This window comes from Stegostoma tigrinum, chromosome 38 (assembly GCF_030684315.1).
Source record: "Stegostoma tigrinum isolate sSteTig4 chromosome 38, sSteTig4.hap1, whole genome shotgun sequence".
NCBI lineage: Eukaryota > Metazoa > Chordata > Chondrichthyes > Orectolobiformes > Stegostomatidae > Stegostoma > Stegostoma tigrinum.
The window spans coordinates 8,467,717-8,482,230 of NC_081391.1; the positions used below are offsets into that span (position 1 = coordinate 8,467,717).

General features: G+C 43.2%; 1 protein-coding gene across 1 annotated transcript in view; it reads right to left on the reverse strand.

Moving 5' to 3' along the window:
* The window catches only part of LOC125447006 (glutamate receptor ionotropic, NMDA 2B-like), a 382,369-nt gene that overhangs the window by 57,188 nt on the left and 310,667 nt on the right, over positions 1-14,514 (reverse strand). The window contains exons 5-6 of the mRNA XM_059640487.1: positions 9,233-9,347; positions 4,008-4,213 (exon numbers count right to left, since the gene is read on the reverse strand). Of these exons, the coding sequence (XP_059496470.1) occupies positions 4,008-4,213; positions 9,233-9,347 (321 nt within the window). The remainder of the gene's footprint in view (positions 1-4,007; positions 4,214-9,232; positions 9,348-14,514) is intronic.

The window sequence follows — 14,514 nt, forward strand, 5'->3', positions numbered from 1 at the left end:
GTGTCTAAATTCTGTTTCTTTCAAAAATGGACAACTTTGCTGGGCTCATAAAACAGCTGAGGTTAAGCATATTTCCAGAAGCTTTGAACCCTTTGAATTGTAGATACGTTTATATAAAAGCTTATACAGGTGGCTTCAAGCTGAGCTGACTCCCTCCAGCCAACCCTGGACAAAGGGAACTTTCAACATACATCATGTTATAGTGGGCCTTAATGTTCTTACAATTCCCTCTTCACTTTGCAATGGTAACTATGACTGGGGAAAAAAAGCTACATTGTTAGTGTAACAACCTTCCAATCATCCCACCAAGATGGGCCCACAGCATCTGAAATGACTATCTTCATGACTGACTAAAATCTGAGCTTGTTTAATTGCTTCAGGATACAATTTTGCAATTTTAAGTCAGTTGTTGTTTAACTTCCAAAGGGACAGCTAGACTCGAGGCTGAGTTGGTAACCTGCCTCAGATTGCCAACCCTACCCCCAAGATGCAGGCTGGAAAGAATCCTACACTTTGCCTGCAAAAAGGAAAACTATTGGACATAATCGCTGATCAACTATCATTGGACATTGATGTCTGAGAAGTTGCAATTGTGAACTGATTTTTAATACCTCTGGATTTACCAAAGTTTCAATTTGCAACAAACACAGAAATTGCTGGCAAAGCAGCATCTGTGACGAAAAATCAGTTAATGTTTCGGTCCACTGACTCTTCCCCAGGGTCTCCTGTCTCCTGTCTAGTCCTGTCCTCCTTAACTTCTTGAGTGCTTAGGATATGGTTTCAGTGACAATGCAATTCTCCCACCTTTTGAATTTTTTGAAAGCAAGCCTATCTTTAAATGCATTTTAGGGTGACACAGTGGATTTGTGATTAGCACTACTACCTCACAGTGCTAGGGACCTGGTTCAATTCCAGACTTGGATGACTGTCTGTGTGGAGTTTGTACATTCTCCCAGTGTCAGTATGGGTTCCTTCTGGGTCCTCTGGTTTCCTCCCATAGTCCAAAGATACGGAGGTGAGGTGGATTGGCCATGCCAAATTGACTCATAATGTTCAGGGATGTGCAAGCTAGTTGGGTCATCCATGGGATATGCAGGGTTACAAGAGGGGGTCAATCTGGGGATGATGCCCTTCAGAGGGCTGGTGTGGACTTGGGCTGAATAGCTGAATAGCACACTATAGAGATTCTATGACATGTTTTTGCAATGGGCTTAGTTCAAAAGATGGAATCCAAAAACCAAGGTTTTGGGAATACCTTTCAGCCTACCTTAATAAGCGGTGATATTAAAAGGGAAAGGGGTAAATCTGAGATTGGACTTAGGGGAGGAAGAGCGATCATAACTAAAATTCACCCTCATTTCCTCCTTTGTCTATGACGCTGATAGTGAAATTAGATGAATAATTCAGAGGCCCAGGTAAACGCTCTACGGACACAAGTTCAAATCCTTAATGGTGGCTGATGGAATTTAATTTCAATTAATAAACCTGGAATGTAAAGCCTTTCTCAGTAATGGTGACATGAAACTATCCTCAATTGCTGTGTAAACCCATCTGGCTCACTAGCACCCTTTAGGCAACTGCTTTCCTTACCTGGTGTGGCTCATATGTGACTTCAGACCCACAATAATGTGATTGACTATTAAATAGCCTCTGAAGTGATCTAGCTAGCCATTCAGTTCAAGGGCAAATAGGAATGGGCAACAAATATTGGAGGGGCAATCAACAACCACATCCCATGAATGGATTGAAAAATGTTATAAGCAGTTTTGGGCAGCATGGTGGCTCAGCGTGCCAGAAGACCTGGGTTCAATTCCAGCCTCAGGTGACTGTCTACATGGAGTTTGTACATTCTCCTTGTGCCTGTGTGGGTTTCCTCCCACAGTCTAAAGACATACAGGGTAGATCGACTGGCCATGCTAAATTGCCATAGTGTCTAGGGATATGTAGGTTAGGAGGACTGCTCATGAGAAATGCAGGGTTATGGTGTGGGTGGGATGCTCTTTGGAAGGTTGGTGTGGACTCAATGGGCTGAATTGCCTGTTCCCACACTGTAGGGAATGTTATGAACTGCTAATGACTCTTTAAAGCTACTCAACTAAGGACAATAAATGCTGGCCTTCCTGGTCAAGACATATTTTTGACAAATGAATTAAAGAAACTGCGGAAGTTCTTGTGTAACTCTGGTCTTACACTACAAATAATTTTACTTCCTATTGAACTCATTGTTGGTTCTGACATAAAAAATTGTTTACCTGATCCTATGGATTCCTGTCCAGTGGGTTTGATTAACATAATAAATAATATTTCAGCAAGTGATCAATTGATTGAACACAATCACATTTCCATGATATAAACTGTCATTGTTGATTCATTCAAAACCAAATTGCAAAATAATTATAATTGAAGTCATTAAAAAGGAGACTATTTGACCCAGAGATAGTAGGAACTGCAGATGCTGGAGAATCTGAGATAACAAGGTGTAGAGCTGAATGAACACAGCAGGCCAAGCAACATCAGAGGAGCAGGAAGGCTGACGTTTCGGGCCTAGACCCTTCTTCAGAACATGTGTGCATCGTCTCTCCATGTGAGCATCTCACTCAATGTCATTCTCCAGCCTTATTCCTGCAACCCTGCAAATTATGTCTTTTCAAACATATCTAACATCCATCAACGTATTGATTAAACCTGCCTCTACCTTATTTGTCAGGCAGTGTGTTCTGGACTCTGATTGTGGGAAAAGTCTTTTTGTCACATTTGCTTCTTTTGCCAATTTACTTAAATTCACCTGTGTATGTGAATGGGAAAAATTTCTACTGTACACCCTATCAAGGGCCAAATTTGATCTCTTTCAGAAGATAACATGTTGAAAATTGAGGCAATGTGGTAAGTTCATGTAGACTGAGGAGAATTAAACAAATTAGGACCAACTGTTTCACTTGTTCTACATGTTTGAGTCTCCTGTTGACAAATTGATGGCAACTGATTGTCAGGATTACTGAATGACTCCACTGTCATTGTATCACTTGATGATACAGTACTAGGAAAGTCAAAGGCAAACCGGGTGGTCAGCAATCTTTCTTCGTCTCTGTTCTAAGGTACCTCTGTTGCTGAAGCAGCCTCTGTGTTGTACTGGCTTTTTTAACCGGTTGCAGTTGTTCCATGCTCCTGGAGGGCAGCAACTTTTCCAATCTGTTTGCATTTCATGGGCGTGATGCAACTATCTGCAGGATTAATAGATCTGACAAAAAAATTAGGACGACCAGAGGTGCAAGGCTCTCATTTGCGCAGATAATCTTCCTTGGCTGCAGGGAGATAAGGGATTCTAGGAGACACATCATGGAACAGCTAATGAGAAATTTAATTGCATTCCAATTTCCTTGATTTAATGTAGATTGTGTAACTGCTTCTTTTCTTTGATAATTTCATCGTGTAACAGCATAAGATAGAAGAGCTGGACCGGTCTATTCGGCCCTTCAAGCCTAACTCCACCATTCAAGATTTCAATTTAAGCTTTCCACATTATTCCTATACCCCTTAATTGTCTTAGTGTTCAAGAATCTATCAAACCTGTTTTGTAAGTACTCTATGCCCTAGCAGGAGGAGAAAATTCCGAAGAATCACAACTCTATAAGACCCTAAAACTTAGGAGTAGAAGTAGACTATTTACCTCATTGGCTCTGTTCCACCATTCTATGAAGTCATGGCTAATATGATAATCCTCAACTCCACTTCCCTGCCTGGATTCCACTTGAGTAAAAAATTTGCAACATATACTTTACACAAAAATATATATAAAAATTTTCCCTTTCAAGCAGAACCAGGGCACTTACAACCAAAGGGATAGAAGTCTGCCTTTGGCGCCAAGGCAGAATGGTCACTCATGATACTACCTATCAGCACTAATCTCAGCCTCTACAATTGTTAAAGACAGGCCTCCACCCAACTGTATTGCCCATTAGAGAGCCATCATTCAAAAAGTAAAATGTAACAAAATTGCCAAAACTGACGTGGATTTGACTTGCTTCCGACAGGGCACTGTGTTCCTCATGCACGTTCCACTCAGCGAGTCAACATCCTCCACAATGACAAATGGTGCTTCTTCCAGCGTGACAATGCTCAAGTGGTCATCTTCCTCCTCCGACTCTGAGAACAAGTAGTACCGGGGCCAGACATGGTATTTCATCGTCAGCCTCTTCGCCTCCCATTTCCCAACCTGCAGAGAAGCAAACATGAACTGATGAGCCAAATAACAGACATATCAGCAACACCCACGTGAGGGCATGTGGCAAATGGTGCTCATCAGAATCACCAGCTGGTCAACTGAAGACTAACGCACCTTGGAGTCAGATCAATCAAACCTCATGCCCATGATTTCCTGAATGATATTCCCAATGTGACTGTACTTTGGCTGGACGTGCCATACTGGGGTTTGAACTTACAGTTTCCATATTATTCATCCAATAATTTAACAACATTACCATGTCCTGAGCCATTAATTAATGGTCAGAGAATCATGCCAGATGCAGCATTGCCAAAAAAGATGGCCCATTGGTACCATATTCAGAATCCTGTTAAATTTGTGTCATTTTGAGGCTTAGAATCACAGAAACTCTACAGTGTGGAAGCAGGCCATTTGACCCATTGAGTGTGCACTGGTCCTCTGAAGAACATCCCACCCAGTACCCATAACCATTTATTTCCTGTGGCTAATCCACCTGTATGCTCATCCCTGGACACTACGAGCAATTTAGCATGGCCAATCCACCCAACCTGCACATCTTTGGACTGTGGTAGGAAACTGGAGCACCCAGCAGAAACCTAACAGCACAAACTCCCCGCACCAACACACACACACGCACACACACACACACACACACAAGGCTGGAATCAGCTGTGGATCTGTGGTGCTGTGAGGCAGTGGTATTAACCACTGGGCCACCTTGTCATATTTGGCAAGTCACTTGAAAATTTCTATTGCACGTTAATGAAAATATGTTAAAGGAATGTCCATATGAGATCTGATTGACCCAAGCAACAATTAATTGTCTTTGCAGCAGAAAGGAAATTATGGTAAAGACTCGGCAGGTCAGCCAGCATGACAGAATGCAAAGCTTCCAGCTTTTTTTACCAGAACCAGTGGACGTTGCAAAAATTTGGAAGAGTTTTATTTGTACAGAGGATTAGAAACCCATAAATGTTAATAGTACTAGACAGGATAAATGCTGGAAGAATCCTCCTGAGGACCATTGAGCCCAAATCCAGGAATCGCAATCTAAGGATATAGTGTAGGCCATTTAGGACTGAGATGAGGAGAAATTTCTTCAGTCCAATTTCAGTCCAACCCTTCAGTCCAACTCATCCAGGCCAACCTGATACCCTAAATGAATCTCGTCCCATTTGCCAGCATTTGGCCCATATGTCTCTAAATCCTTTCTATTCATGTACCCATCCAGATGCTTTTTAAATGTTTTAATTATACCAGCCTCTACCACTTCCTCTGGCAGCTCATTCCATACCCACACCAACCTCTGCGAGAAAACATTGCCCCTTAGGTCCATTTTAAACCTTTCCCCTCTCACCTTAAACCTATGCTCTCTTGTTTTGGACTCCCCCACCCTGGGTAAAAGACCTTGTCCATTCACTGTATCCATGCCCCTCATGATTTTATAAACCTATATAAGGTCACCCCTCAGCCTCCAAAGCTCCAGGGAACATAGCCCCAGCCTATTCAGCCTCTCCCTATAGCTCAAACCGTCCAACCCTAGCAACATCCTTGTAAATCTTTTCTGAACCCTTTCAAGTTGAGTATCTTTTCCATAGCAGAGAAACCAGAACTGAATTCAGTATTCTAAAAATAGCCTAACCAATCTCCTATGTAGCCACAACATGACCTCCCAACTCCTATACTCATTGCACTGACGAATAAAGGGAAGCATACCAAACACCTTCTTCACTATCCTGTCTACCTGCGACTCCAGCTTCAAGGGACTATGAACCTGTGTCCCTAGATCTGTTTGTTCGGCAACACTCCTCAGGCCCTGCCATTAAGTATATAAGTCCTGCCCTGATTTGCCTTACCAAAATGCAGCACCTCACATTCATCTAAATTAAGTTTCATCTGCCTCTGAACCTGTGGAATTCTCTGCCACAGAAAACAGTTGAGGCAAAAAAATTGAATGATTTTGTGAAGGAGTTAGATATAGTTCTTAGAGATAGAGGGATCAGGGTATGGGGTGAACATGGGAACAGGGGATTGGGTTGGCCAATCACAATTCATTAATTCAGCCACAATCATATTGAACAGTAAAGCAGGCTCGAAGAGATAAAAGGCCTATTCCTGCTGCTATTTTTCTATGTTAAAATTCTTTAACACACATGGCCAATGAGAAACCTAGGCCAGGTAAGAATTTGGAACAAAATTATGTAAAAATGTATTTATAAAGGGATTAGTATAGACAGCTCCAGTTAAAGAGGCAGCAATGGAACAGGTACAATGGGCTGAATAGCCTCTTACTGCACTTATTTGGGTTTTGATTCTAATGCCTCAAAGAGTGCTGTGAGATTGCAACAAAGACAAAGGTTCTGCACACAATACATTGCCATTAAAAAGTGTCACCTAATCCACATTTGTTGCACAGGTTGAGGGATCAATGTCAGATGGAAATCTCTTCCCACCTTTGCAATTTGAAAATTGTCAGAAGATTTTTTAATACACACCTGAACAGATAAACAGAACGTCCAATTAGTATCACAACTGACTTAGAGCGCTGCAAAGAGTTAAATTATGAGGATATCACGCATAAGTTTGGATTGCATTCTTCTGAGTTTAGGAGCCTGAAGGATGATCTGATGGTAGTGGACCCGAAACATTCACCCTTTTGTCATCTCTCTGCTGAAGTGTTGTATGTGGAAACCATCATTCTGAAAACAATTCTTATATACGGCTATTTAAGAGTTTCACACAAACTCTTTATGCATCAGCATTGATCTGACTCGGTTAGTTATTGACTAATGAGCTGTCAAACTCACCTATTTAGATGAGTATTTAACAGACTGGTATTTTCGAAGTTGCAAAGGTTCTCGTTAATTTGTCTTACGTCTGCATTGTGTATGGAGATGCTGCAACTAATCATCTCGATGAACAGTTTCCTATTTTATAAACGCTTCAAGCTCCAAACCACAATAAAGTCTTGTTTCTATTCTGGAATTGTTCCCAAAAAATAAACACTTGATTAAAACAATCAACCTGGAGGCATTTAATTGGTGTGAATTGTTATTGCATCTACCCACTCTGAATCTGCTGGTGTTTAGAAGGATAAAAGTCAACTTAAGGGATCTTCAGAGGGGTGGCTGTGGAGTGGATGTTTCCACTAGTGGGACAATCAAGATCTAGGGGTCATTGTTTCAAAATTAGGCACTGCTCATTTTAAACAAAGTTAAGGAGAATTCATTTTTCCCTGAGGATCATGAATTCTCTTCCTCAAAAGGGAGTGGAAGCAGAGTTTTTGAATACATTTTCAGACAAATGCAGATAGATTCTGGATATGTAAGGGGTGTAAGGTTATCGGATATAGGCAGGAGCCACAGAGTCATACAGCACAAAAACAGACCCTCCAGTCCAACCAGTCCATGCCAAACACAACCCCAAACTAAACTAGTCCCATCCACCTGCTCAAGGCCCACATCCCTCCAAACCTTTCCTATTCATGTACTAAAATGTCTTTTAAACATTGTAATTGTACCCACGTCCACTACTTCCTTAGGAAGTTCATTCCACATGTAAACCACCCTCTGTGTAAAAAATTTACCCATGTGGAGTAATCAGATCAGACATGATCTTATTGAATGGTTAGGTAGGCTAGAGGGATCAAATGTTCTACTTCTGAAACTTATAAAGTATTGAAGCTGACAGGGCAGAGAGTGCAGTTTAAGGTGTGCACAGTCGAAGATTTTATAAATATAGGCATAGAGTCCAAAAGCAGGACATCTAAAATGAATCTTTATGCAATTTTGGCTTGGCCTTAACAGGAATATCATGTCCAATTCTGGGTGCCAAAATTTGGGAAGAACGTGAGTGTGTTTGAGAGATGACAGAAAAGATTTAAGAGAATCATACTGGGTCTGAGAGATTTCAGTTACGTGGATACGTAGCCAGGACTGTTCTCCTAAAGAACAGAAGGTTGAGACAAGATTTGGCAAGACCCGACAATTTCATGAGAGAAGTGGATAGTTTGGAGAAATAGAAACTCTTCTAATTGGCAGACGAGTCTAAAATCAGATGGCACTGGTTTGAAATGCTTAGCCAAAGAAACAGTGGCATTTATTTTCTGCAATGAGTGGTTAGGATCTAGAATGTACTGCCTGGGAGTGTGGAAGGGGAAGATTCAAACATGGCTTTTAAGAGGAATTGGATGATTAACCGAGGAGAAAAGATTCTCAGAGCATGGTAAAGTGAGATGAAATGAGGTGCCCTTGCAGAGAGCTTGGAGCAGATGCACCAGGTCAAAAGTCTTCCTTTTGTGCTCTACTCAAACTGTTGCACTGTGTTTCCATGATACGTGGATGCCAAACAAAAAGCCAACATAAAACAAACTGGACTGGAAATGTTATTGTAGAATCCCTACTGACTGGAAGCAGGCCACAATTCCCATGGCCAATCCACCTAACCTGCACACCGTTGGGCTGTGGGAGGAAACGGGAGCACCTGGAGGAAACCCACACAGACACAGGGAGAACATGCAAGCTCCACACCGGCAGCCTACCAAGGGTGGAATCAAACCTAGGTCCCTGGCGTGGTGAGGCAGCAGTGCTAACCACTGAGCCACTGTACCTCCCTCTCAGCTCTGTTTCTCACTCAGCAGATGTTGCCAGAACTTTCTGATTTTATTTCAAGCTGACATGAGGTGGGATGACTAAATACTTGGTTGAAATGATGGGCTTACTGGAGGAGTTGCATGTGGAAAGCTGCATTAGCTTTGGGAGATGTTGAGAGGAGGAACAAGAGGAATTATGCAATCATCACGAAGAATTCCAATTACAACTTCGGATAGGGTCATTCCTCAGCCCCTTGTACTTGCTGTGAGTGGCTAAGCTGGTTTGTGCATACGGCAGGTTGGAGAAGCTGTGCACAGCATTTTGTTGGATTATTATTTCAAAGAATTTCACAACAATGCACAATTTCCATGAGCCATTAAATATTTCTTGCAAAAAAAAGCCCCCTGAACGTCCTTACCTTCTCCCAGACTCGCTCTTTGTTGAGTAAGATAATAACTAATTTGGGATGCATCTGGTACCCGTCTTCACTGAAGGAAAGGTTTCTTCCCTCGAAGCTTACATTCATAAGGTATCTGCAAAAAATAGAGGAGAAGCTGGAGATTAAAGTCGAGAATGTGGAGTTGCCTCTGTTTAATGTCAGTCATCACTAGGTGCTCAACAATACACTACAATTAGAAGCTCTGAAAAGAAACTATTACGCAGTAGAGAAACCTGTGGGTTGGCTCATCTTATGGTTCAAGCCTGCAGTTAGCATTCACTGCCTTACAGTGTGATGCTATTTTCAGGGCATTCAAGAGGCAACATGCTCAGTAATCTCCCATTCTGAATGCTCAAATATGCAAAGTGGAATATGCATCAAATATCATCTCACCTGCCTTAAGTGGCACCGTCGGTGAAACAGTGGCCTACCACATACAACAGAAACTTGCATTTGTATTGTGCCTGGGATGGAGAAGAGAAACCATCTGGAAGTGTTTATCAAGCGGAGTAGTCAGACAGAGGAATTGACACTGTACCAAAGAGGCATTGTGAGATGTGGCCAAGAGATGGTCAAAGAAGTCAATGGTAAGGAGGATTTTAACAGGATGAGAGGAAAGTGGAGAGGCAAAGGGAATTACTGAGAGAATTACAAGGTAATGTTATATGTAACTTGTCAACCTGGAAAATTCACAAATGATGACAAACTCCAAGTAGTTAGAAGCTCAAAAATAATAAATGGAGGCCTGTGACTCTAGTCCCTTCCTTCCAAATTCACAGAGGCTAAGCTCAATTGCACATTGGTCCATGCTTAAGGACCAGTGTGACACAATATAATCCACTTTTTGTGACAGGGGTGTAGAGGCTTCAGCCTTTCCAATGACATTTGAGACCAAAAACATACTACAGCAGGACACGTGCTTCCAGTGACTAAAACTGCAGTTATTCCCAAAACCATCCATCTTTTGAATTTGAGGAGAAATTGAAAGTACACAGAATTGTAATCTGGAGATATAGTTTAAAAATTATACTGAACGCACTGCAGAAATAGAAATGAGCATCAAGAGTAGGTGATCCAGAAGTTACACTAAAGACCAGGTAAATAGAACAAATCAACATGTTCACAATAGCCCTGCACCATCTGGACTTACATTACAAGTTTGATTTTCCAAATGTTGCTACATGTGCCGACTCACTGACGAACATATCTGTAAATAAATTTCTTGCAGTTGATGGACTCTGCAAATATTGGCTCCTCATGTAAACTGCTTAAATTCTAACAAATGGCAGATACACTGAGGAAGATCATAGTGCTGGAATATATGAAACAATCATAGAAACACAGGAACAGGATTAGGCCATTCAGTCCATCAAACCTGCCCCACCATTTACGATCTTCACTGATCAAACACTTCAATATCTTCAACCCATCCAGGCACTATAATCCTATTCAATAGGAACACAGAAACAATTTAGCCCATTAAATGAACACATGCCCCAGAAAGAAAGCAAACATTATTTCTTTATGTCCTCACAGATATGAGCAGATCGTGGCAAACTTAGGAAAGGCAATTGAGTAAATCATCCCATTTCAAAAAATTAGGTGATTCCAGTCCAGAAAATTATCAAGTTTTTTCCCAGTGCTGAAGGGTTCACTTTCATGAGATACAAATTAGAACTGAAAGCGAGACGCAAACAGAATTTTTCACCCTGATAATTTACAGTTACAGAGAAAGACTTGTACTTGAAATCATGGTTTCCACAGGTTTTGGATATGCCAAAACATCTTGCAGCCAACAATTTAGGAAATGCAACAAGCAATTGGCACATACAAAGTTCCCACCAATAGCAAAATTATTATCTTCAGATAACTAGTTTTAGTGATGTTGATTGAGCAGTAAATAATCATCAGGACATAGATGGAGCTTTTCTGCAACAGTAGGGTGGGATCCATACAGTCCACCTGAGAAGACAGAAAAAGGCCATGATCTAATGTTGCATCCAAATGACTGCTACCTCTAACTTTGTAGCAGACCCTTAGTTCAGTAGTATGTGAGTCAGCCTGCATTTTGTCCTCAGGTTCCTGTTTGGAGTCGAGAATGACCTGAGCCACAGTTAACATCCAATGTAGTACATGGAAAAGTCTCCAAAAGGACAATGCTATGGACGTGGTAAGCAAGGCAGTTCAAAGGAGCAGTCGTTGCTGTTGAGAATCTCTATGGGTATCCTTCTACTCCATCAATTGAATGAGCTGGGTTTGGGCAGAAAGCTGATCTCCAAAGCATTTAAACTCATGCCCCAACGAAGATCGGAGAATGAACTCCCATGCCTGACCTGAGCCCCCAACCCATTCTGCTGGAGTGAGTGAGGTTACAACGTACCACTATATATTTTGCTTTCTTGTGTCTCTGAGACAAAAACTCAGGATTCAATACCTATCTCAGGACTTCGTAGTTATGAAAGACACATCGTAACACAGTCAAAAATGCTTGCTTATCAATCTGTAAATACTTCACAGGCAAATCCTTTTTGTCAGACTGTAATTGCAGGAGGCTTCTTTGTCAGCCGGAACCGTGTGATGCCGCAGCACAACAGCCTCCCTATGTTAGCAAGTATCATCTTTGTTCTGAGGGACTACCGCATATATATTCCATTTCATCCTTGGAGTCTGAAAAGAAGTAGCCAGCAAAATCATTGATGCGTAACTATAATTTTTCAAAACTCATTTCATTCAGGAAAGGTTCCTTTAGATTGGAAAATTGCTAATGTAACTCCTTCATTCAAAAATGGGGGGTGGCAAATAGAAGGAAATTACAGGCCAGTAAACTTAATGTCAATCATAGGGAAATGTTAGAAGCTATTATTAAAGACATTATAATAGGGCACTTGGATAAGTTCAAGATAATCAGGCGGAGTCAATCAGAGATAGTAAGGTCTGCCGATGCTGGAATCTGAGATAATACAGCCTGATAACAAAATGTGAGGCTGGATGAACACAGCAGGCCAAGCAGCATCTCAGGAGCACAAAAGCTGACGTTTCGGGCCTAGACCCTTCATCAGAGAGGGAGATGGGGTGAGGGTTCTGGAATAAATAGGGAGAGAGGGGGAGGGGGACCGAAGATGGAGAGAAAAGAAGATAGGTGGAGAGGAGAGTGGGAAGGTAGGGAGGGGATAGGTCAGTCCAGGGAAGACGGACAGGTCAAGGAGGTGGGATGAGGTTAGTAGGTAGGAGATGGAGGTGCGGCTTGGGGTGGGAGGAAGGGATGGGTGAGAGGAAGAACAGGTTAGGGAGGCAGAGACAGGCTGGGCTGGCTTTGGGATGCAATGGGTGGAGGGGAAGAGCTGGGCTGGTTGTGTGGTGCAGTGGGGGGAGGGGACGAACTGGGCTGGTTTTGGGATGCGGTGGGGGAAGGGGAGATTTTGAAACTGGTGAAGTCCACATTGATACCATTAGGCTGCAGGGTTCCCAGGCGGAATATGAGTTGCTGTTCCTGCAACCTTCGAGTGGCATCATTGTGGCACTGCAGGAGGCCCATGATGGACATGTCATCTAGAGAATGGGAGGGGGAGTGGAAATGGTTTGCGACTGGGAGGTGCAGTTGTTTGTTGCGAACTGAGTGGAGGTGTTCTGCAAAGCGGTCCCCAAGCCTCCGCTTGGTTTCCCCAATGTAGAGGAAGCCACACCGGGTACAGTGGATGCAGTATACCACATTGGCAGATGTGCAGTTCCCATTATCTCTGATAATACAGCCTGAAGCTGGAGGAAAGCAGCAGGCCAGGTACCATCAGAGGAGCAGGAAAGCTGAATATTCGGGTCGGGATCCTTCTTCAGAAATGGGGGAAGGGAAGGGGGCTCAGAAATAAATGGGGGTGGTGGTGATAGCAGGTAGATAGTGGAGCGGATAGGTAGGAAAGACAGACAGATCAAGGAGGGGGGAATGTAGCTATGCCTGCCTCTTTGTAGGATACGTGGAACCCACTCGATTTATATCTAAGCCCCCTTCCCCTCTCCCATTTCTGAAGAAGGGTCCCGACTTGAAACATCATCTCCCACAGCTACACTGGCACTATTCCCCACTTCTTCCTCTACTACATCGACGGCTGTATCGGCGCCGCCTTGTGCTCTCAAGAGGAGCTTGAATAGATCATCAACTTTACTAACACCTTCCACCCCAACCTCAAGTTCACCTGGACCATCTCTGATACCTCTCTCTCCTTCCTGGACCTCTCTGTCTCCATCTCTGGTGTCCGCCTCAAAACTGATATCTATTTCAAGCACACTGACTCCCACAGCTACCCGGACCACACCTCCTCTCACCCACCTTCCTGCAAAAATGTGATACCCTCACAATTCCTCCGCCTCCACCGCATCTGCTTTCAAGATGAGGCATTCCACTCCCAAACATCCCAGATGTCCTCGTATTTCAAGTATTGCAACATCCCCCCCCCTCCAGTGGTTGAATCACCCTCAACTGCATCTCTTGCTTTTCCTGCACCTCAGCCCTCACACCCCCTCACCACAATTAAAACAAAGATAGAATTCCCCTTGTCCTCACCCCACTAACCTCTGAATTCAATGCATCATCCTCTGCCACTTCCGCTACCTGCAATCTGACCCCATTATGAAGGATATATTCCTTCACTACCCTTATCTGGCTTCCAGAAGGACCACTCTCTCTGCGACTGCCTCGATGGCTCTATTCATCACCACCAGCCCTGCAACCACAGGAAGTGCTACACTTGCCCCTACACCTGCCCCCTCACCTCCATCCCAGACCCCAAAAAAACCTTCCACGTCAAATTGACATTCACCCGCACATCTGCTAATGTGGTCTATTGTATCCGCTGTTCCCAATGTGGCCTCCTTTACATCAGTGAGGTCAAGCCGAGACTCGGGGACCGCTTTGTAGAATACCTATGCTCGCGACTGGGAGGTGTTGTCGTTTGTCGTGAACCACTTCAACTTCCCCTCCCACTCCCTGGGTGACATGTCCATCCTGGGTCTCCTCAAGTGTCACAACGATGGCATCCAGAAAAGGCAGGAAAAGCACATGTTCCGCCTTGGGAGTCTACAACCCAATGGACTTTACTAGCTTCAAAATCTCCCCATACCCATCCTCATCCCAAGACCAGCGGCCCCCCCACCTCATCCCTGCCTCATTGACCTGTCCATCTTCTCCCCTACCTATCTGCTTCTCCCATCTCACTGACCAATCCCCACCACTGCCTACTTATACCTAACCTTTAGTAGCTTCATCTCCA